The 23,578-nt window shown below is 40.3% G+C and overlaps 1 protein-coding gene across 4 annotated transcripts; it reads left to right on the top strand.

Moving 5' to 3' along the window:
• Positions 1-307: 307 nt before the first annotated feature.
• Positions 308-21,683, top strand: PPM1K (protein phosphatase, Mg2+/Mn2+ dependent 1K). 4 transcript variants are annotated; one of them, XM_036339403.1, is made up of 9 exons: positions 814-1,035; positions 4,014-4,074; positions 4,827-5,257; positions 7,108-7,625; positions 9,101-9,201; positions 16,725-16,890; positions 17,019-17,163; positions 18,137-18,271; positions 21,507-21,683. In XM_036339403.1, the coding sequence occupies exons 4-9, from the start codon at positions 7,186-7,188 to the stop codon at positions 21,636-21,638; spliced, it is 1,119 nt and encodes a 372-aa protein (XP_036195296.1). In that variant the 5' UTR covers positions 814-1,035; positions 4,014-4,074; positions 4,827-5,257; positions 7,108-7,185; the 3' UTR covers positions 21,639-21,683. The 4 variants fall into 4 exon arrangements, with proteins under 4 accessions (XP_036195285.1, XP_036195311.1, XP_036195296.1 ...); XM_036339392.1 differs by lacking the exons at positions 814-1,035; positions 4,014-4,074; positions 4,827-5,257 and adding an exon at positions 308-488; XM_036339418.1 differs by lacking the exons at positions 814-1,035; positions 4,014-4,074; positions 4,827-5,257 and adding an exon at positions 525-615.
• The last annotated feature ends 1,895 nt before the right edge of the window (positions 21,684-23,578 follow it).

Here is a 23,578-nt window from a genome sequence, read left to right as displayed (position 1 = left end):
CACTGCTCATGGTGGTAGACCCTCGCTTGGTACTGTACTCCGACCCCACCCACCATCGAGGCGCCTCCTCATTGGCCGGTGCGCCAAGGCCTTGCTGCGTGGGATGTCACCGCGAGCTGCTATTGGCCCCAGTCGACGCCGCTCTACCCTGCGCTGCTTCCCTGGGCAGCCAAGTGAAATTGCAGTGGTGGGGAGGCTCGTTCCCATCGGAATCTGTGATTGGTGCTCCGGGTGTCAGGCGCACCGCCTCTCCAAGCGCGGATTGGCCGGAGCTGCGTCCGTCAATGCGAACAGACTCCCCCGCCTCTCCAGCTGGCCCCCAGCGGGCAACACATTCTCAAGAATTTCCCGCAGAAGAGCCAGTGGATGTTCTGCTTGTTCCAAAGATCGGAAACATCGGAGAAGGCAATTTATTTACCAACCAAGAAAGCCCCTCCCCCGACCTCGTTAGCTAATTAAACATTTTCCAGGCACATAACCATCTCGAGGTAAGAGCTTAGAGAGTGCACTGCATGCATGTGTTAGCTTTGTATGTATATTTTCTATAGGCTGGGTCCCCTCCCACCGCTCCCGGACCGCGGAATGGAGAGTTAACGGGGCAGGGTTCCCCGGGAGGTAAGGAGGAACACAGGCTTCGGTTCCCCATCCCCTCGGTCCGAGCCCCACGGCCAGTGTCTGCATTTTCTGCGCCGCTTTCTTTCCTTTCGAGGTCGGGAGCCGCAGGGCCCACCCGGCTGCACCGCGGGCAGCGGCCGCTTCCTGTCGAGACCCCGGGCTCTGCCTTGACTTTGACCGCGGTTGGAGGAGCCAGGAGAGCAAGTGCGTGGGCCGAGTCGCAGGGAGGACGGCACCGCCCAAGGGCCGGTCGGAGGGAGGCTGGGGCAGCGCGCTCGCATCTCCCTAGATTAGAACGAGGCCCCGCGTCGCTCCACCCGAAGCCGGGACGCGAGAGGCTGCAGGGACCAGCGCCGCGTTCGTTGTTCTTGCAGCCGCGGCCGCGGAGAGTGAGACGCGGGCGACACCAGGGCTCTGCAGGTGCGGAGGGTGGTTGGGAGGCGGCGGGAGGTGCAGGGGGAACCCAGCCACCTGCCGCGCGGCGCGGGCGGGAGGGTGTGCTTCCTGCAGAGGATCACACCGGACTCTCCTCTGCCGCGGCCAGCGGGCCGAGCTCCTGACCCTGAACCGTGCGAGGGCGAGCCTTTCAGGGGCTCGGCATGGAGAAGGGTGCAGAGCCTTTGTTGGTGACGAGGTGAAGACGTGGATTTTGCTTTGCCGGGAGAGCCCTGTAATCTCAAGGCCTTGTGGTTGGTGATGCCTGTTTCAGCTGCCGCGTTCTGTAGATTAGAGATTTCATAGGCGGTGACAAAGACCGAGGCTACGGTGGAATTAGCCAGGGAATTTGGAGTGTCTGGAGCTCCACTGGCCTCTCTGTGGACAGCTTTAGGCTGGAAAGATGCAACACGGCCTTGTAGTCCTTTTTACCCTCCGCCAGTGCGGTGGAATGAGGTTAGCCTGTGGTTTCAGAATAAGCGACTACTAAAACGACAGGTCATAATGGTCCGGAAAAACAGCAATGGTTTCGTTGTATTCTGGGAAAAGAACAGAAGCACCTCTGTGATAAAGTATTTAAGAATGATTTTTGGGTAGTGAGATCTTACTACTGCTACTACTACTACTACTAATTATTATTATTATTAGTATTTTACAACATTATTATTATTATTATTATTATTATTATTATTATTATTATTTTGCAACGTTAAATCACTCATTGTTGACCACTAACACAGGCACTTCCCTTGACGGGGCTCTTAGAGAAGAGGAAAGGAGAGGGGAGAGGTGCTAGTGATGTAGGATAGGATGTAAAGGAAAAATTCTCCAATGGAGTATAAAGGTACAGGTTTGAAATAGTCTGTGAGTTATATCCACATTAACTAAATGTTTTAAGTGATATCTGTGGAATTAGAATAATGAGTACTTTTCACTGTTCCCATGTTCTTTTCTTTATTCATGCATCTAAACACAGGCTCCCATCAAACCTAAGGGGAATCATATGAGTTTCTGTTGTTTTTTCCCTTGTTTAAACTGGTCAGTTTTCTTTCCCTTCCTCCTAGCCAGGGTACTGATGAAGAGGGATTAGACTCCAAATTTTCTGAAATGCATTTTGGAGCGGTCCATACCATTTGAATTTATTGGGATGCATTGTTTATTTTTTAAAAGTTGATAAAAAATATTTGACTTAAGAATATTAAAATTACCTGGTGTTTCCATTATGGAAGTTACTGATGTAAATATGCCTGAGTACCACCACTTTCTAATGAGCAGCTATGAATACTTAGACATATTTTTGCTGGAAGGATAAGTCTAAGCAGGTCTGGGTAGTACTAATTCTTAGATCTCCCGACTAACTTTGGCATGGATTTAAAAGGACAAATAAACTGCCCTTTTGACCTGCTTCCAGCTGTCAAGAGCAGTTTAACACAAAGCCCAAGAGCACTCTCCTGCCAGAGAAAGTGCCTTCCTTCTCCAGAAAGGAAGTTCTGAGGAGGTGTTTAAACCATTGAGGGTTTGTAAAATGCAGCGTAAAATTGGCATAGAGATCTGGTAGCAGTATGCGTGGCTTTTCTTCACATGCCCCTTTTGTTTTTCAATCAAGTACAGTATGTACTTCAGAAGTTTACTACAAGCTAAATGTGTTTTTTGTCCAGCCTGATGCTTTTCACATGAGATTTCCTACTTTCACGATGTGGGCTTTCACCAGCGATTTTAGGTAGAATTTCTATGCCTCTCACTTACCTTCTATGCCTTTGCTGAGAATCCCCTCCATCCACCTCCTCCCAGCCCCCAGTCAGGATTGTTAAACTAGGGGCCAAGTTTTTCACTAGTCAGAGTTCTGTGACAGATGATCAGATTAGCTAGTAAAAGCATTGAAGAAGAGGAAGATGGAGTAGGCCTGGTCACACAAGTCAATTTGAAAATGATAAAAAAGGAAAGTACTTTCAGTTTATTTAATGACAGTATGTTGAATATATAGGTGTGTGTGTGTGTGTGTGTGTGTGTGTGTGTGTGTGTGTGTGAATTTTTAAAAAAATTCATGTGATTAAAGTAAATTTGTGAGCTATACATTTTCCTTTTGATTGGGAAATAAAAAGGAATTTGGAGCCCTAACCGGTTTGGCTCAGTGGATAGAGTGTCGGCCTGCAGACTGAAGGGTCCCAGGTTCTATTCCGGTCAAGGGCATGTACCTTGGTTGTGGGCACGTCCCCAGTAGGGGGTGTGCAGGAGGCAGCTGATTGATGTTTCTCTCTCATTGATGTTTCTAACTCTCTATCCCTTTCCTTTCCTCTCTGTAAAAAATCAATAAAAAGTATATTTTTTCAAAAAAGGAATTTGGAAAACAGTTTGGTCTAAGTGGAAGATTGATTTTTTCTCCTTTTGGTATATAACGATCAATAAAGTTTGTGTTGCTTATATAAATAACATCTGTTATGTAGCTGGGTCCAATCAAGTTATTTACCTTTATTTTCTTGCCTCGCATAGTTTTTACATTTTACTTTTGCTAGTAGAATATGATGTGTATAATTATGTTTTCTGGTGCTCTTAGTCCATTTAATGCTATGACATTTTTGTGTCTTCAAATGGCTTTCAAGCAGAATTACTTCTGCCCTTTGACCCTTTTGGATGACTTTTACTTTCAAAGATTGAATATAAATGTTAAAATGGTTTATAGAAATAAGCTAGCCTTGATTTTCAATTGAAAGATTGACATAAATGACTCCTGAATAACTTTTTTAGTTAGCAGAATCATAAATACATGCTGATTTATAATTGCTGAACAATAAAAATATTTAAGTGTTTGTCAGTTTGCTCTCCACTCTTTTCATTATAAAGAACACTGATTTTTTTAAAAAAAGAAAGAAACACTACATTTTTGGGGGGCTCTTTTGTCTTTTTTATATCATATGTTCTACTCTCTTGCCTGATAATTGGTACATATTCATTTCCTTGGGCAGCTGGAGAGCTGTTGACTGATTCCTCGTGTGAAGCAATGGAGGAAACCTTTTGATGTTCAGGGTTAGTTCAAAGTTGTTACTTAGCTTGGGGACACAGGTCCTCTTTGGATTGTTTCCTTGGGAATATGGGGAAGATTAGTATGACTTAGTTATTGCTTATGGGAAAGAGGATGGAACCACTTCCTATGCAACGTTTCCTGCTTGCATAATTCATGCTGACCTAGTTATGTAAACTAGCTATATGTTTGCCTGACATTTCATCTATGCCAATAGTAGGCCTTAAAGAAAATGCTTCTATGACTCTTCTGCTTACTCTCTGAGATGCTTGTGCAGATAATAAATGAGGAAGGAGGCCAATTTGATGATTGCTTTAAATACATGTGGGCATAAAGAAAAACCAAACTTTTTTTTTTTTTTTTTTGGCTAATCCTCACCCGAGTATATTTTTTCCATTGATTTTTAGAGAGAGAGAGAGATAGAGAGAGAGATAGGTTGCCTCCCACAGGCGCCTCTGGGGTGGAGATCAAACCTGGTACGTAATCCAGGTACTTTCTCTTGATGGGGAACTGAACCCAAGGCCCTTCCTTGCACGGGTAAACACCCTAACCACTGAGCCCCAGCCAAGGCCCAACTTGCATTTTATTTCATTCTTTAAAACATTTAATAATGTTTTCAGTGGATATTTGTTCCCTGCTGAGAATGCAGCTGTTTAAGTTTTTTTATATTTGGAAGATAGAGCAAGGGAGGGGGGGGGGCAAAAGTATCCCATAAAAACTGCAGAAGAACTTTATTCAATATTGTTTGTAATTTCAGAATTCTTGTTTAAAGGAGGTGCATAAGACTGCAAAATGGCCTAAGGCTGAAGATAGCATACATGCTTTCAGACTGAAACCAGAAGAGTACTTTGCTAATATTTGGTGCACTCTTCAAAATGAATGAGTTTGCTTATCAACACACTTAAAGGTTTTACTTTTTTCTAGATGTAATAAAGCTGCTTTGTGAATTATCTGTACCAATAAGTAGTACTTAGTTCTCTTACCTGCTAGATTGTGTTATAGTTTGACATTTCTCCACAAGTCATCACCTTTATTTGACAGTTATTGTAGCTGAATAAAATATAACCTTCAATGAGAAGCAAAGGAATAAATAAATACCTCTTCTTGTGTAGTGGAATGTGTTACTTCTCTTAGATACTTGATAACCGGAGATGCTGTCTTCACCTCCTCAACATTGTCATAAAAGAAGTGAGTTTCAGTCTTTTATGCATGATATCAGCTAAAAGGCCAAGAGGAAATGGCCTTCTAAGTCTTTTATGATAACACTAGAGGCCCGGTGCATGACATTTGTATACTGGCAGGGAGGGGGGGTGGTTCCCTCAGCCTGGCCTGTGTCCTTTAGCAGTCTCGGAGCCCTCGGGGGGACATTCTTATCGCTGCTGGGAGGCAGGAGAGGCTCCTGGCACCGCTGCTGTGCTTGCCAACCATCAGTCTGGCTTGTGGCTGAGCAGTGCTCCCACTGGGGGATGGAACTGACCACCAGGGGGCAGCTCCTGTGTTGAGTGTCTGCCCCCTGGTGATCAGTGTGTGTCATAGCAACCGATCATTCAGCAGTTTGGTCCATTTGCATATTACTCTTTTATTATATAGGATTCATTATTGGGGAGGGGGTGTCTTTATTCTAAATACTATGAAGTCAGAGCTCATGTCTTTCATTGCTTAAATATCTAGGGGTGTTCTTTGGAACCGCATTCTTTCCTTTTACTTCTTTACTCAGTGAAAGGAGTAATGGCCCTTCCTATACATAGCTACACTGATTTCCAAAATTTTATTTGAAAATGACTTTTTGAAATCTGTAACACATTTTCTTATAGATTCACTCACCTGGGCTTGTTTGTATTGTGTATGTTTGTGCCTTTTAGGGAAATCTATTTTTTCAAACTCATTTTTTATTACGAAATTATTCAAACATACAATTGAGAATAATATAACATCTGCATACCCTCCATTGGCATTATTAAATCTTAACTTCATGCTATGTTTTCAATTAATAAAATAACAGAACAAAGTACTATGGAGATGGATTTCTGCTTAGAACTTGTTTTGTATGGAAAACTGCCAGAAACAGCTTTTCCTGCTAGGGTGTAGGAATTCCCCCCTGACCATACCCGGGGGAAGTTTTAGGATTAGCTTTGGGACAGAGTCCAGAAGTGGGGGTGCAGAATAATCATTTCAAAGAATTGTAGTTCAGTCTCTGGTGCTGTCTCCTGCTGTAGTTGCAGGCATGAGTGTAGGTGGGCTCCTGGGGCTGTGTGAGGGGAGAGCCGCAACTGTTAATGTAAATGCACAGATCAGTTGCTCATCAATCAGGGTTGCTGGTCACAAATGCATGCGCCTCGATCCCGAGATCACACACCTTCCCTGGGAGTGTCTACCACAAAGGGAAACTTCAGAACTGGCTTATCCTGTGCCTCTAGGAGTGTTTTGCATGAACCAATGTACATAGGTGAAGTTTAGTAAATGGAGAAATCTTGGAACATAACAAAGCTTAGATCCTAAGTGTGTCTTTGCTGAGACTGGGACACTCTTTGTGTACAGAACTATTATAAACATTCGATTAACCAGTTATTTTTTCTTCTCTTATTTCTCTCTTGTAAGAAACTTTGTTAGTAATATTTATTCCTTTTCTTCAGAGCAATGGAGTTAATAAAGGGAAGAATATTTATTTATACCTGTATCCTATATTCCCGCTACTTAAAGTGTTGGCCTGCTGGACCAGGCAGGCATCACCAGGGAGCTGGTTAGAAACGCAGAATCTTGGGCCCCCACGCACACAGACTGAGTCAGTGCATTTTAACTAGATCCCAAGGTGATTGTAGGTTAAAGCTTGATTCTATATGCTATGTGCACATTGTCACAATTTTATAGAAGTTAAACTCCGAATGGGGTAAATAGTGGGTCATATTTGGTCCGCTATCCTTAGAAGTTGGCTGTTAGGTGCCACATTCTTTAATGCCTTCATTTTTGGTAATCTCTAGTAATATATCAGTTATATCCAGAATTGCTGATGGAGTCTCTCTCTCTTTCTTTTCATTTAGTTGCATCATTTTTCTTGAAGACATTCCATTATTGTTCATTGACCTTTCCCTGACTACTGAGTCCTTGGGATTTGAGTTATGTCAACAGCTGCCTTAATTACTTTGGTTAGAAGTGGTGGGAACCAGGTGAGAAGGAGAGTGCTGCTAAGCTCCCGCCTGCTGCAGGATGACCGGCGGGTGACACCCACATGCCACAGCTCCACTTCAGAGCCCAGGTGTTCTCGGTTTGACCCAGATGGTAGTGGGCGTCCAGCCACCTGGGATAATTTTGGGATCTGGGATAACCGCATTGATGAGCCAATTCTGCTACCACCCAGCATTAAGTATGGCAAGCCAATACCCAAAATCAGCTTGGAGAAGGTGGGCTGTGCCTCACAGATTGGCAAACGGAAAGAGAATGAAGATAGATTTGACTTTGCTCAGCTGACCGATGAGGTCCTGTATTTTGCGGTTTACGATGGACATGGTGGGCCTGCAGCTGCTGATTTCTGTCAAACCCACATGGAGAAATGCATCATGTAAGTACGGTGATTTTCACTCTTGAACTTGCAGTTTGCCTTTATGTTTAAACTTTAACCTTTTGGCTAAGATGTTCAGGGTTAATATAGTTATTTGAGTGGTTTTATAATTGTTTCATGAACAAGAACTAGCTTAAGCATTCCATTTATGACTGACGACTATTACCATTTCAGAAACATATGTTTTAACAACTCCCCTGGCAATAGCATTGACCATGTTAAATACCAAAAATTCAACAGAGCAAATTTCAAATATCTAATTGGCTTTATTGAACGATTCCTGAATCTAGCATCCCATCTAGCAAATAGAAAGGGCCTCCCAGGAGCTCAACCAAATGGAAGGCTTTTGTAGGCAGAGGGGAAAAGGGATAAGGAAAGAGCAGATTACTTCTCCCTTTGATTAATGGAAAGAGCCGATGTGGCAGGTTACCTCATTTGTGCTAACCAGAAAATTCCAGACTGACCAGTTGAGATTACTGTTCCTGGGAAAGGTTGGAACTGCAATTGACTTAGGTATTATTAAGCCTTGTTTTGGTGATGTGGGTTTAGCACATGTGACTCCATTTTGGGCCTATTGTTTCTTTTAACAACCAGAATCCATGGTACTTGATTTGTGATTATTTCAAGTGAATTAACTTGAAGTACACAATCTCATGTGTTATAAGAATCTATTGGAAACATTTTACTAGTACATGGCACCTGGTGCTTCCATAAATAGTAATTATACTCTCAAGTGGCATGAATAGCTTTGAACACTTGTTGAAAATAGCTTTAGATAATTGGCATTAGTATGGGGAAATGCATTTAATGTGGGTATTTTGGAGCCCTTTACATAGTTTATTTAATGCAATTAGTATAATGTATTTTTGAGGATCACACTACTGCTAGCATCAAAAGAGGGGGAAACGTGACAGAGTTGTGGCTATGACTATTTCTTGTCTTCCTGTGTATAGTTGTTCATACTGTTCATTAGTTGATTTAAGCGTATTTTGCCTTGTTCTGCAGAAGAACTCAGTGACTTAATTTAATAAGGAAGAACTTGACCTTTCAGGGTAGTATGAGATGTGTGAGGCTGCTGCTGGTGTAACATGGTTACTGTTTTACAGCAAACTTATTTCTGATACATAGAGAGTACACTCTAAAATAAGAAGAAGCATTGTAAATATTGAAAGAATAGTAAATCCATGAACAGTTGTTTATTATCATTATCAAGTATTATGTACTGTACATGCTAGTAATTGTAGGTGCAGTAATGATTAATCTTCTAATATGGGAATTTAGACTTTTATTTTAGTGCCCTTAGAGGCTTTATCACTTAGGAGACACTTAACGAGCACCTGAGAGGCAAGCCATGGGGGCCCATTGTAGGGAGTGACTGCTAGCTAGAATGACCTGAAGGAGAGGAGATGAGAGGAAGAGGAGACAACTATTGTAAAATGATATTTTGGGGCTCTTTTTTTTCCCTCTCCACAAAGGGATTTGCTTCCCAAGGAGAAGAACTTGGAAGCTGTGTTGACCTTGGCTTTTCTAGAAATAGATAAAGCCTTTGCGAGTCATGCCCATCTGTCTGCTGATGGTAAGTAAAACAATCACATTCCTTAGGGTCCTGGGGAATATCTGGATAAAATGGAAACAATTTAAGCTCTTTAGGGGTGGGAATTTTAATGGAACTTGATTTGTAAAAATGTTTATGTGGAAAATGATTTTATATAAAGAGCCACTTTAAATGCTGTTTGGAATCCAAACTAATGATAGTACCTCCCTTTTAAATGAAATATGTATATTGGAGAATTTTTCAGAAATCGAAGCTTCAAAATGGTTCTGATATTGAAATCAATTTTAAAATATTTTTAAAAACTTTTTAATCTGTTTGAACATTTTATGGACAAGATATCCATACTATGAGAGGGTTTATTATTTTTGTTTAGATGAATCTGATGAACAAATAATTGAAATACACTACACAGTAATCTCATCTAGTCAGGACAGTTTTTGGTCAGGCAAGGAGAAAATTGCTAATTGGTCCTAGACAGGAAAGGACAATGACTAGCACATACTACTTTGTATAATTAGAACGAAAATATTTTTTTTCTCTTTCTTCTTAAAAAAACTTGATCTTGGACATTCCTGTTGTAACTAGTGATATTTTGTTTTGTGTTAAACACAAGGTGAATTTAAAATTTTGTGTGCTGCTTGTTCTTAAATATTGAAAGTACGTAAGTGTTTCTGATTTTGACTAAACTTATCAAAACCATTTCAGAAAATGTAGTTAATGTTTTCTAGTTAGCCGGCTCCCATAGTTTTTGCTTATAAAGTTAATCTCGAAAACTTCTGCAACAACCATATAAATGTATGCAGATAGAATGAAAATGAATCATGCAATAATATTAATGTATGTTTGGTTCATCCTTTTGTTTAAAGTGCACCACAGAAATGTCATTTTCACAGTTTTCTGTTGGAGTGCCTGCAAATGGCAATCCCCCCCCCCCCCCCCCGCCCTGTTCCAAGATAAGAAACTGAAACTCAGAGAGAGACAAAGGGCAGTTGCTGGGGTTTTCCTGGTACCCACTGTGGCCTCTCTCCTGAGCATATTTAATGATGAGGATTAGAGAAAATATCTCTAGGATGACTCATTAAGAGGATTTCCTGCTTTTTAAAAAATTTATATGAGCAGGGGGGAGAGAGAAACATTGATTTGTTGTTCCACTTATTTATGCATTCCTTGGTTGCTTCTTTGGGGATCAAACCCTCAACCTTGGTGTATCCGGATGGATGATGCTCTAACCAACTGACCTACCTGGCTAGGCCTTCCCCCTCATTATTGAGGAACTTTTCATTGTCACAAGCCTCAGAAAAGCATTAGAGTTCATCTTTGTTCTGGGATTCACTCAGGCTAATTTTCCCTTTTATTCTTTTGGACTTTTCTTCCTTCTAATTGGTCCCTCATCTTATGAAAAATAGGGGTCAAGAGAGGGTAAATTTTAGGCATAAGACTATTCTTAATGGGTAAAATATATAAAGGAAAAAGAAGATTTAGACACTTTCTGGTCACTTAATTTTTATAACTGAAAATTGGTATCCATATTGGTATGCTTATTTCTTTCATAACCAGATTGGCTGTATCTCATACCACGATGTTTACCAGCTATGGTGCAGGTGCTGTGCCCTAGTTGTTGTATAAACAGGCAGAACTTACTGGGCAAAGTTTTCAGAAGAGAATGTTCAAGTTCAACATGGGAATGTGGACAGCAATCCAAAGCATAAATCCTTCATGGGTGCAGCCAACCCTTTTGTAAATGATCTAACCAACAAGATGCTTAAAACAATAATAGATTCAGTGTTAAGTAGAAGATTCCAGTCATTTATTTTTTAAAATATATTTCTATTGATTTCAGAGAGGAAAAGAGAGGGAGAGAGAGAGAGAAATATTGATGATGAGAATCATCGATATGCTGCCTCCTGTTGGGGATGGAGCCTGCAGCTGGGGCATGTGCCCTGACCTGGTATCGAACCCAGACTCCCTGGTTCATAGGTCAGTGCTCAACCATTGAGCCATGCTGGTCAGGCCCCAGTCATTTATGAAATAATAAATTATAACTAAAGGAAATTCAGAATTTAGGGAGAGAATTTACTTAACTTGCTGACCTTAAAAGAAACTTAGTAACGATGCCTTTCTCCTATAAATAGAGGCTGTTCAAAGAAATTAATTATAAAAAATGTAATCCATTTCTAATAATGAAATTAAAATGTAATTATTTAATTTAGTTCCTCTGTCACATGCTTTGAGTTAATGATCAGAACTTTCAGCCCTAGCTGGGTAGTTCAGTCGGTTAGAGCATCTCCTGATATACCAAGGTTGCAGGTTCAATCCCTGGGCAAGACACATATAAGAATCAACTGATGAATGCATAAATAAGTGGAACACCAAATCCATGTTTTTCTCCCTTCATCTCTCTAAAATCAATTTAAAAAAACTTTAATAATATTCTAAAATTTATTTTTCATTTAATGGCCATTTGTTTGCAAGTATAATGGAGCAAGTCAGAATAATGCTTAGTCTATTATTAAAAGAAATAAGGTCTATTATGGCATTGTTGTTTTTAAATCTTATTTTGCATTTTTATAGATCAATTAGTCTGTATTTTTTAATAAGTATTTTGAGAACAACTTTAAAATTCTTAATAAGTTGCCAAGGCTTTAAAAAATGGCAAAAATTGCCAGTAGACATTTGGGGCCTATTTTATCAAATGTATTAAAGCCACTAAAAATAGAATGTTTTATATTGTTTAACTTTTCAATTTTTGGATTAAGAAAACCCTTAGGCCATTTCAGATTTCAAAGCTATTATTTAAATTATTTTTTTTTAAGAACTAAAGCAGTGTCAGTATTATAAGAATGGACAATATTATTTTTAAAAAAATACATATTTTTGATTTCAGAAAGGAAGGGAGAGGGAGAAAGATGGAAACATCAACAATGAGAGAGAATCATTAACAATGAGAGAGAATCATTGATCGGCTGCCTCCTGCATACCCCCTACTGGGGATCAAGTCTGCAACCCAGGCATGTGTATTGATGGGAATGGAACCATGACTTCCTGGTTCATAGGTCAATGCTCAACCACGCTGGCCGGGTGACAGTATTCTTTTCAACATAAACATGGGTAGGACCAGTATTAGTTACATAAAATTGTGAAGTAATTGCAGTTTGCCCTCTCCAGTTTCCTTCACCTTTCTTTTAGCATTAGCCCTATTTTCTCCTTTAATGCTTCCTGTGAGTAGCTTGCAGGTGGGGAATTTTAAGTAGGGAAACCTGAAAAAAGATTGGTTTAATCATAGGAATGAATTACTAATATTGGAATTTCAGGTATAGATGAGAGGAGTACCCCTCAATCATACTATATTAGCTTTCTTAAGAGAAAGTGAAAATAAAGTAAAAATAAAACATTCTCATCAAGACTTTAATCCAGCCCTGGCTCAGTTGGTTGGAACATTGTCCTGTGGACCAAAAGGTCTCAGGTTTGATTCCCAGTCAGGCACGTACCTAAGTTGCACATATGGGAGGCAACCAGTTGATTTAAAAAAAAAAAAAAAAAAAAAAAAAAAAAAAAAAAAGACTCTAGTCCAAAACTGTCACATCTGCATAAAGTACTTAAAATGATCCCATTAGCACTTAAAATATTTACTATTTCAGTTTAAACTGGGAGTATTTGAGAAAAAAATAAGAATGCCACTTATGACGAAATGGCAAGACTCTAGCCCCTAAGAAATTGTTTGCTATTTTTATTGATTTGTTGACGAATTTTTAATTTACCCTTATTTACAAATAATTAATTTCATCATCATGTTTGAAAATTTTATATTCCATTTACACCAGTCATATATATTTTAATAATTAACCAGCAAGTAAATTCAAATGATCCCATTAGTCTATTGCTTATGAACAAACTGCCACTTAAACCAGACGGTAGAAAACTTAGGTTGTAATTCTGTACGTCCTATGAACTCCTCAGAGTGTTTCTAGATTGCTTAAGGTTTGAAAGCAACAAAACTTCTCAAGAGATAAACGGATAAAAACGGGAAGACTTGCTCTGACGTTCAGAGTTGGAGATGGTGACAGCATTGTGAGTCTCATCGGAAACTTCCATGCTCTTCCTGCTATGTGATCTCTTTATGGAAGAATTTAGCGACAACACAACCGGTGTTAGAAAGGCAGTGTTTTGAGTGCCCTTCTTATGCGAGGGGAGCCAAAAGAGGAAAAATAGAGATGGCACTGAAGAGACACTCCTACTGTGCTGTTCCTGACCTCAGCCCTGACCTTGACTTTGGTGTTCATGTGTCACACATGTCCGGAACACCCATTTTAAATAAATATTGGAACTGTATTGGTCTATACATAGTGCTGTTTGCACAGTTGCATAATTACCAGGGGGGATGGGGGCTATGCCTTGAACAGTACAGCTTTTACTCTTTCTGTTGCCATTCAAAATCTTGATCGTTTTTGTTGTGATATGTTGACCTGCAACACTGGGAGAAAGAGAGCTGCAGAAACACCCACTTTATGAATTATATAAAGCTCAAGAGCTCTACTAGCCTTTATTTAAACAATCATTCCACTGAAGAAAAGAAAAGGGCTTCTAGATACTAAATTCCTGCATTGAGCTCCATTAACAAATGTGTTTCTCTTTGTATCTGGAATAGGAGGTGCTTTGATCCCTCCTAGGTATATATTTCAGTCTCACTAACTTGGTGGTATATTGTGGTTCACATCTTCCTTAACTACGTACTGTTTGTCAGATACAACAAATACTGTACTCAGTGCTAGACTTTGAATTTTCCTTCCTGATTTTGAGACAGTTCTGATATTGCTACCAAACGAATATACAGTGCATTTTTTTTTCAACTCAATAAAGCTACTGCTTTCCTCTTATAGGCAGAGTGAGTGTGTGTTGTGTGAGAGTGTATATAAGTATTCAGATATGTGTCTGCGTCACCACTTGTGTGTTTTGGTACACATGCATTTGTATATGGCTTTTCCTACCTTGGGAAGCCACAAAACGAAACAGTAAAACTGTGATGAGAAAATAGACTTGACTACAAAATACCATCAACATGTGCAAACTGAGTTTTGGAATCTTTGATTTGGCATCTCCTGGAATAGTATGTAATTTGCAAGTGAAGTTTTCACCAAAATAAAAACCCTTCCCCTTATTTTGCAGCTCTTTCCCTGCCCTCCCCTGTGTTGCAGGTTTGTAATGTTTGAGCACAATTCCTGGGTGAATTTCCTATTTGCCTCTGTGCGTGTTATTTGTGGCAGAGAACTGTGCCTGGTCAGCAGCTCTAGACCTGGAGCCCGTGGACACTATATGCTGGGCTTCAGTGGAAAGAGAGACCAGCTTAATTTTGTCCCAGGTGAAGGAGTCCAGCGGTTCCTAGCCTGGACTACTGGAAGGTTCCCACATCCTCTTTGCCCCATTAGTTGAGATGACTTGCAGTAGGAAATGTCCAGTGAGTGTTAAGAACTTATTGAAAGATGTCTTAGTTTTATAGTTTTGTTGTTAGCGCAAAAAGTGAGAATTTTTACTTCTATATTAAATGTTAAATAAAGTAAATGTTGATTTAATATTTATATTCTTAGATGCTTCGCAAACCAGAATCAGCAGTTAGTTTTGAAAACTTTCCCTTAAATCCTTGGATTTTGGAACTGTGAAGTTGGGTTGGTGGAAACATAAGCTCTTTGAAATTCCTAGGTGGCAGAGCCATGAATTATAATCCTGAACAGCTAAACTTGAAATTGTCATTTATGAAATTTTAATTCTTTTGAGGCAGCCAATTAAAAGGCACTTTTTAAAAAGCTGCTGCTGAGAGTTTAAACAAAGGAGAGGTAGCTAATCTCCCTGGACAGGTAGCATCTGAGTAAATAAAACCCCTCTCTGCTCTTCCAATAATTTGAAAATGTTACAGTGATTAAGCTCTCATGATTCTATTTTATAGTGTTTTGGAAACTCTAGTTAACATTTGTAATACAGACATCACTGATACGCTAAAACTTATATGTTATACAGTGGCGAATACAATTTAGCATTGCCCAGATATTGTTGCTTTGACACAACAGTTCCAAAATCAACAGACAAATGGGAAGATAGAACTATAAATGCTATTTCTCAGTTAACTCAGCATGGATATAAAAGGTTAAAGTAGGCTTTATTCATCTTTTCCCATTTTACTTTTCTGATTAAAGCAGGCATTTTATATATTTTAATAAAAATAATATATATCTTTCCAAAGTGCATTGCTGGTGAAGTTTTAAAAATTGTCTCTTTTAAAAAAAATTGCCAAGATTGAGCTTCAATTAGTGAAATCAGTAGCACTTCATTTTTCCTAAATCTACCTTTGAAGGAAAAATCGTCTTTGGATTACCACCTAAATATTTTATGTAGGTGCCCTAAAGAATTAACCACATTACAAAAGACAATACCTGCTTTAAATGTCTTTATTTTATTTCATTTCTTCCAGTTTGATTTACTTTTTAGCCCATAATGTCACAGTATTCTCTCTTTGGCAAGGCTCAATGCACCTTAAATTTTTTTTAACAAGTGGTAATAAACGGAGGGCAGACACTGTCAGAAAAAGTCAAAGGAAGATGAAAAAAATGCAGTTAGGATGGGATGGGGGAAATAGTGGTGACCTCAAGCCGTGTAATGTTTGATTTCGTTATTGGTCACAGAAAATTAATATTCATGGAATGCTCTGGGCTCAGGGCATAACCACGGGAGGAGCACTTGGCAGTGCCGTCCTGCATTTGGACAAAGACAGATTGTGTTAGATCCTTGTGTAGTGTTAACTACACCAAGCTTATGGGAAACCAGAATGAATTACATCCTTCCCCTCAATTTTCTCCTAATAAAATGATGGCCATAACTTTGTTTCATGGCTGGTACCACAAAGATAAACAGAAAAGGATATAAGTCTTTAACCATTTTAGGATTTTTTTTTTTTGGTAAACATTTATAAAATTGAAATAGTTGTAGAAGGTAAGAACATAAAATATAGCTCTTGGAGAGCAAATGATATGCCCTTGGCATATTTTGCTTAGCCTGTTAACTGATATTACTTCCACAGGATAAGAGTAAGAAATGAAAGAGAAAACCTCTGAGTCCATAGATTATAGAAAAGCTGGCTTGCCTGAATGGGCTCAATAGACCTAAGCCATCCTAACTTATTAGCCAATCTAATTAAAATGTAATGCTTTTAATTCTGACACCTGATGTACACACAGGTGTCATAATAATTATTATCAGTTTGTCTCAGCTCTACTTGTTATAAAGAGAGGCCATTTGGGGACAGCGGTGCATTATTTCCCAATTAGGACAGCAACCTTTTCTGTTTGCATGGAGCCTTGTTACTGAATCAAATACTTCTCCCTCTGCATGCTCTTACTTACATAGTTCATTTGCGATTCACTGGCATAGCCCTAGTTACATTAAAGTGATACATTTCAGCATTAGTTTAACATGCCTGTGTTTTATTTTGTAATGAAAATTTCATGTCAGATCATTGGACTGTCAATAACTTGCACTCTTTTTCACAATGTTTACAGCAACCGTTATGACCTCTGGGACTACTGCAACAGTAGCCCTGTTGAGAGACGGTATTGAGCTGGTTGTCGCCAGTGTTGGGGATAGCCGGGCTATTTTGTGTAGAAAAGGAAAATCCATCAAGCTGACCATTGACCATACTCCGGAGAGAAAAGATGAAAAAGAAAGGTACCACCTCCAACTGATGAGGATGTTTTTTATGTCTACTTCATGGAAATGCAACCTTGCATTTTAAACTGACCTCATGCTTAAAGTTAACCGTGCCTTGTTTTTGGTCTCAACTTCTTCTTGATCAGGATCAAGAAGTGTGGCGGTTTTGTAGCGTGGAATAGCTTGGGACAGCCTCATGTGAATGGCAGGCTTGCGATGACAAGGAGTCTTGGAGACTTGGATCTTAAAAGCAGTGGTGTGATAGCAGAACCAGAAACGAAGAGGATTAAGGTAAGAAAGGACGTGTAAACACTTGCTACACAGGCAAGGAATGAAAGCAGGTGTCGCCAGCTACAAGCGTTCTTGGAAACCTTAAGCGAAGCCAGTAACTTTTGAAAGGGAGTAATTAAGGGAAGGAGAGAGAAACTTTCCGGTGAACATAAGATACCACCTTCCAGGCCCACTGGATGCGGATGTGTTTGGTTTTGGTGTCACCCACTGTGGAATTCTCGTAGAACGGCGCCCCTGCTCGTCCTCACCGGCACCTGATGGATCGTGTAGCATCACCGCCACTTGGAAGCTAACCTGACTTTCCTTTTCCATCACACTAAAGCATCACGTGACCTCGGTTTCTGTGACATCCTTCGCCTGCTACTCACTAATGTCCACATTACCCGACACGTCCCAACATCTCCCTCTCTGCAGCCCCTGTCCCACGCTAGTACCTGGCACAGTGTAGTGGAGGCTTCCACTGATGGTAGCAAACGTTTGTTAATTAACAGAACGATTTCATGCATGGTAGATAGCCCACTTATACTTGTTCTCTCTAACAAATACTTATCCAGTGTTTACTATATGCCAGGCTCTTCAAAATAGCTACGACTGCCCCATTTTGTAGAGAAAACAAATCTAGAGCATATGGAGCCCACCTTACCTCTGTTTGCTCAGCAGAAAAATAGAGGCAGGTTTCTAACTCGGAAGCCTGGCTCCAGAGACGGAGCCTTCCACCATTACAGCTTGCACTCCTGGCACCCCGCCATCTGGCTGCTTCCTTTGTGGTGTTACTAAGTAAATGTTAGGTTTGTCCTTGGTGGTTGATGCTAAATGTTGCTACTTTTGCCCTAAATACAAGCCTTCGATTTTCACTCTGTTTGCCTACAAGCTGTAAACACAGATGACCGCTCAGCAAACAAATCTTCGAATTATGAAGATTATTCCAAGGCCGAGTGTAGTTTATAATCCTATGAATTTGGTTTTACTGCAGCTACATCATGCCCATGACAGCTTCTTGGTCCTCACTACGGATGGAATTAACTTCATGGTGAATAGTCAAGAGATTTGTGACTTCGTCAATCAGTGCCCTGATCCCACTGAAGCGGCCCATGCAGTGACTGAACAGGTGATACAGCTGAGCTTCTGCTAGAAAAGTCCCCCTGGGGGAAGGTGGGGGGAGGCGGTGGGAGAGGACAAACCCAGGTGCAGGTTTTGGTACAGCCTGGAGGGGCCCCCACAGACTTGATTTCTTTGAATCTTGTGTTTCAGCTCCAGTGTACAATGAATTTTACACTTGTCTCTGTAATATATCCAATTTAAAACATTTTTACACCCTAGCCGTTTGGCTCAGTGGTAGTGTTGACCTGCGGACTGAAGTGTCCTGGGTTCGATTCCGGTCAAGGGCTCGTGCCCGGGTTGCAGGCTCAATCCCCAGTAGGGGGTGTGCAGGAGGCAGCTGATCAATGATTCTCTCTCATCATTGATGTTTCTATCTCTCTCTCCCTCTCCCTTACCCTCTGAAATCAATAAAAATATATTTTAAAAAAACACAAACACAAGAAAACATTTTTTTACATTTCTCCCAAATAGTTAATTAAAATTAATACGCCAAGAAAATATGCTATGTTTATTTTTTGGCTTTGTACACATCTTGAAATAGTAGTAACAGCACATAGTAAATTATAATGGTAAATACTAATATTGCTTACTATGTGTCAGATACTCTTCTGTTGATATGTACCTAGTATTTGACACACTAATTATCACAATGACTCTGTAAGGTTGGAACTAGTTTTATCTCTTTCTAATGAATGAGGGAAACTGAGGCACGGAGGTGAAATTGATTTAGTCAAGGTCACAAAACTATTAAGCTACAGAATATTTGTTGTCTGTTGGGCTTCAAACTATAGATTAAGCAATTTGTATAGACAGCAATTTGGACAGCCAGTTTCCCAAGTCTAATCCCTTGACTATTAAATTAGACTCTCCAAGTCATTACCCAATATATAGGAACACTATAGCATATCAACTTCTGGTTTCTGAGGATGGGTGTGAAAAAAACAAATACCAAAAGGTGTGTGGATGTGTTGTATGTCACTCTGTTGGTCAGAGCTAAAATTTGGAAGCTGGATAATATCGGCAGAGAAAACGTAAAATTTCCATGTGTTGTGTAATATCTTTTTGGATAGCTTTTTAAGTTAGAGCCATCACCAATCATTAGAGACACAGTTTAATTCAACAGCTATTTTGGCATTTCCTGATTTTTTTACATTTTCAATCCTGGAGTCAAATTTGGTCCAAATTTTTTTTTTTTAGAGTTTAAAGTGAAAGCGAGTTTACTAGTGAAGCTATGGGACAGAGAGATGGCTACTTCACAGGGAGAGCAGCATGGCTCACATTTTAAGTATTAATATTTGTAGTTGAGGCAATAAGACATTACTTAAAAAGCATTATTTGCTCAAAAATAAATGGGCAAGCATGAATGATTCACTTGGTTACTATGTGTGCTCATGAGATTAAGAAAACAGTCCCAGTTTCATTGATGGTCACTTCCTTCCTATTTTTCAACCTCCTGTCTTGATATAATGTGTTCTAATTCATGAGGACAATGCAATTTACAATGACTGCACAGCATTCGACTATATATTTGAGTACCACAAGTCCTTTAACCGTTCCCCTAATCAGCAAATTTAGTTCATATTCACCTTGCCCTTTTGTTGGGGGAACACTATAATAAACTTCTTATATCTATTTGTGCATATCTATTTTCTTCAGGTATTGTTTTCTTAGGTTAAAGTCTTATAAGTAAAATTGCTAGGTGAAGAATACATAGTATTCTAAAGCTTTTAATCTTTACCAATTGCCCTTCAGAGATATTCCAATTTACACTTGTCTAGTATGTTTTATAGCTTATATTTCTCATCAGTGTACAGCTTGCTTTTTCCATTATCTTATACTGGAGCAGTGGTTCTCAACCTTCTGGCCCTTTAAATACAGTTCCTCATGTTGTGACCCAACCATAAAATTATTTTCGTTGCTACTTCATAACTGTGATGTTGCTAATATTATGGATCGTAATGTAAATATCTGATATGCAGGATGGTCTTAGGCGACCCCTGTGAAAGGGTCGTTCGACCGCCAAAGGGGTCGCGACCCACAGGTTCAGAACCACTGTACTAGAGGCTCGATGCACGAAATTTGTGCAAGAGTAGGCTTTCCTTCCACCGGCTGCCAGCAGGCACCCGGGACCCGGGCTTCCCTTGCAGCCCCAGCTTCGTTGGAAAGATGTCCGGTCTAATTAGCATATTATGCTTTTATTATTATAAATGTATGCTTATCTTTTTCATGATTATTGTAAGAACTTGCTATATACTAATTATAGTAGTACTTTGTCTGATAGTGCAATTTTTTTTCTGTCTTTCAATTTGTTTGTAAAACTTTTTTACTTTCTGAAGCTTTTTCATCAGATATTTTGATCAACCCTTTCCTTCACAGTTCCAGCCTGAGGCTGTGAGGTCTTTTGAAATACATTTGCTATTAAATATAATCCCAAGTACTTCTTACCATGCTGATTATCTCATTTGCTGTTTGAATTAATTCCTGAAATTGATTTATAGTTCTCCTACTGTACGAAATTTAGTTTATGCCACCTTTTCATTTTGTAGGGAGCATAAACTTTCTTGTAGTTATAACTTTATACATGTCCACTTCCTTAGGTTATTATTTCTTTAGGCTAAATTCATGGAAACAGAATTGCTAGGTAAGGACTAACACCTTGTGAATCTATACCTTGTATTAGTTCCTATGCTAAATACTTGATAGATATTTTCTTCTTCGGGAGCTGCATATCTTATACCTTAGTCCACTGGTGTTTCTGTTGCCAAAATGGCTGCAGTGGAATATAGTCAGTGTGGGTGTTTTGGGTCATCTGTTATTCTACGTGCAATCTAATAAACTGGGCATTGACACCTGGTTACTGATACTGCTATATGTATATATATGTGTGTGTGTATATGTGTGTGTATAGCTTTTTGCTTATTTCTAAGACTCATAAGAAAGGATAAATCTAAAACATTGGAGCATTCTATATTTCAACTTGCTATGTAATATCCTATCTATTAAAGAGGGAATATGCAAATTGACCCTCACACCATCACAAAGATGGTGGCATACACAGCCAATAAGGAGGGAATATGTTAACTGACTGCCCCACCCTCAAAGATGGTGGTGCCCAAACACTGTGACGTAATTGGGTTAGTAACTGTGTGAAATCAGTTTGACTTGCCAAAGGAAGGATGATATCTCTTTGTACAGACTCTGATTTCCAGTGTTTTTCTCTTCCTTCCTGCCAAACCCTGCAGGCAATGCTGTATGGTGCTGAAGACAACAGTACGGTCATCGTGGTGCCGTTTGGTGCTTGGGGGAAATACAAGAACTCCGAAATCAACTTCTCCTTCAGCCGAAGCTTCGCCTCCAGTGGACGATGGGCCTGAGTGCTGGCCGGGACTTCGAGTTTCTGTGCAACAGTTTTTCACTAAGTATATAAAGAAACTGACTAGATAAAAACGTCAACTGTGCCAGAGTGACCCTGTGACTCCCTAGATCAGTACACAAGCTAGTGTAAGCTTAGTGACCATTTCCATAACCATTAACCAAGTCAGAAACAGCCGTCATATTTATGTCCAGCTGTACATACTTGGTATAAATATATGTGTAATTCAGTTACTGCGAGTCTCCAAGCTGAGTGAGCACATGAAAAGTGGTTTGATGTACTTGCTGAGTTCTAAATTTCTAATTTTAAAAACTCTTAGGCAGCTATGAGTTTCTTTTGATCACTTTTGTTTATCCATTTGAACAGGTTCTTGTCTTCAAATTCTTTAATAGTAGTCAGTATTTTTCACAATTCCTCAATGTATTGTCAGCAAATGTTTTAATTTTTAATAACTGTACCAAGGAATTAGTGTGAAAACTGAGTTCTCTGTGACTATATTTTGTATTCTGGACCATTTACCTGGTCAGTGTAACAATGTGAAAGAAATTAGTTCAGAGAATATGACATGCTAAATTGTATACACATTTCTAAACAGTGCACTTGTATTTTCCAACTGTGTCACAAGGTCCCCCTTCTTCCCCAAGTCATTCCTATTCTGTAGCTAAGAATACTATAGAGGAATGACTATTCCTTCATATCAGAACGGAATGCACAGGCTGAGTCCTCTGGTCAAAGCTATTCAAAGTTAGCTACCAATGGTTTCAAGTATCTTGTATAAAGTTTCATTTGTTGTCTCTAACTGTTTTTGTATATAGTATGTTTATGTCATTTTTGTATAGACTAAGCAATTTGGATAATTTGTCAGTAATAATACCATATTGACTGATACTGCTATATGTATAAATGTGTGTGTGTGTGTATGTGTGTGTGTGTGTATAGCTTTTTGCTTATTTCTAAGACTCATAAGAAAGGATAAATCTAAAACATTAAAGCATTCTATATTTCAACTTGCTATGTAATATCCTATCTATTAAAGAGGGAATATGCAAATTGACCCTCACGCCATCACAAAGATGGCGGCACCCACAGGCAATAAGGAGGGAATATGTTAATTGACTGTCTCGCCCTCAAAGATGGCGGTGCCCAGAGCCAATAAGGAGGGAATATGCTAATTGATTGCCACACCCTCAAAGATGGTGGTGCCCAAAGCCACAAGATCGTGGCACCCAGTCCCCTTAGCCCCGCTGGGACGGCAGGTGCATGGCAAGGCTGGGCCCACCCCCAGGCAGGCCCGGCCACTCCACTAGCCTGCCTCCAGAGCCCCCCAGTCCCCTCAGCCCACCAGCCACCCAGGGCCGGCCCACGGTGCAGTTAAGCCTCAGCTGCCCAGGGCCGGCCCGAGGCACAGGTAAGCCTCAGATGGTGGCTGCCCATCTGCCCAGGACCTCCCAAGGCTCAGGTAACCAGGGCCGGCCAAGGCTTGCACTGCCAGCAGTGGCAGCAGCAGAGGTGTGATGGGGCATTGTCTTCCCCTGATCGCTGGGTCGCCTCCCATCCCTGAGGGCTCCTGGACTGTGAGAGGGGGCAGGCCAGGCTGAGGGACCTGCCTCCTCCAGTGCATGAATTTTTATGCACCGGACCTCTAGTCTATATATATAAAAGCCTAAGCGACTGTTACAACCAAACGACTGGAACAACTGGAATGACCGGTCGACCAGTTGCTATGATGTGCACTGACCAACAGGGGGCAGACACTCAACTCAAGAGCTGCCCCCTGGTGGTCATTGTGCTCCCACAGCCAACCTCCCATGGCCTATTACCCCATCCAGCTGGTCAACCTCCCGTGGCCCCTCCCCCCTGCCATCTGGCCCCCTGATAGGCTCTGATCTTGGGGCTGGCTTGCCACCCTCCCAGGTTCCTTCTCCCTGGCCAGCCAGCCCC

This window comes from Myotis myotis, unplaced genomic scaffold (assembly GCF_014108235.1).
Source record: "Myotis myotis isolate mMyoMyo1 unplaced genomic scaffold, mMyoMyo1.p scaffold_m19_p_1, whole genome shotgun sequence".
NCBI lineage: Eukaryota > Metazoa > Chordata > Mammalia > Chiroptera > Vespertilionidae > Myotis > Myotis myotis.
The sequence above is the reverse complement of the archived record's forward strand: the minus strand, read 5'-3'. Positions and strand labels throughout refer to the sequence as shown.

Coding starts and splice junctions, on each gene's coding strand:
- PPM1K (XM_036339392.1), top strand. CDS start 7,186: ATGTCAACAGCTGCCTTAATTACTTTGGTTAGAAGTGGTGGGAACCAG. Junction 9,202..16,724: donor TGCCCATCTGTCTGCTGATG/GTAAGTAAAACA, acceptor CAATGTTTACAG/CAACCGTTATGACCTCTGGG. Junction 18,272..21,506: donor CCCATGCAGTGACTGAACAG/GTGATACAGCTG, acceptor CAAACCCTGCAG/GCAATGCTGTATGGTGCTGA.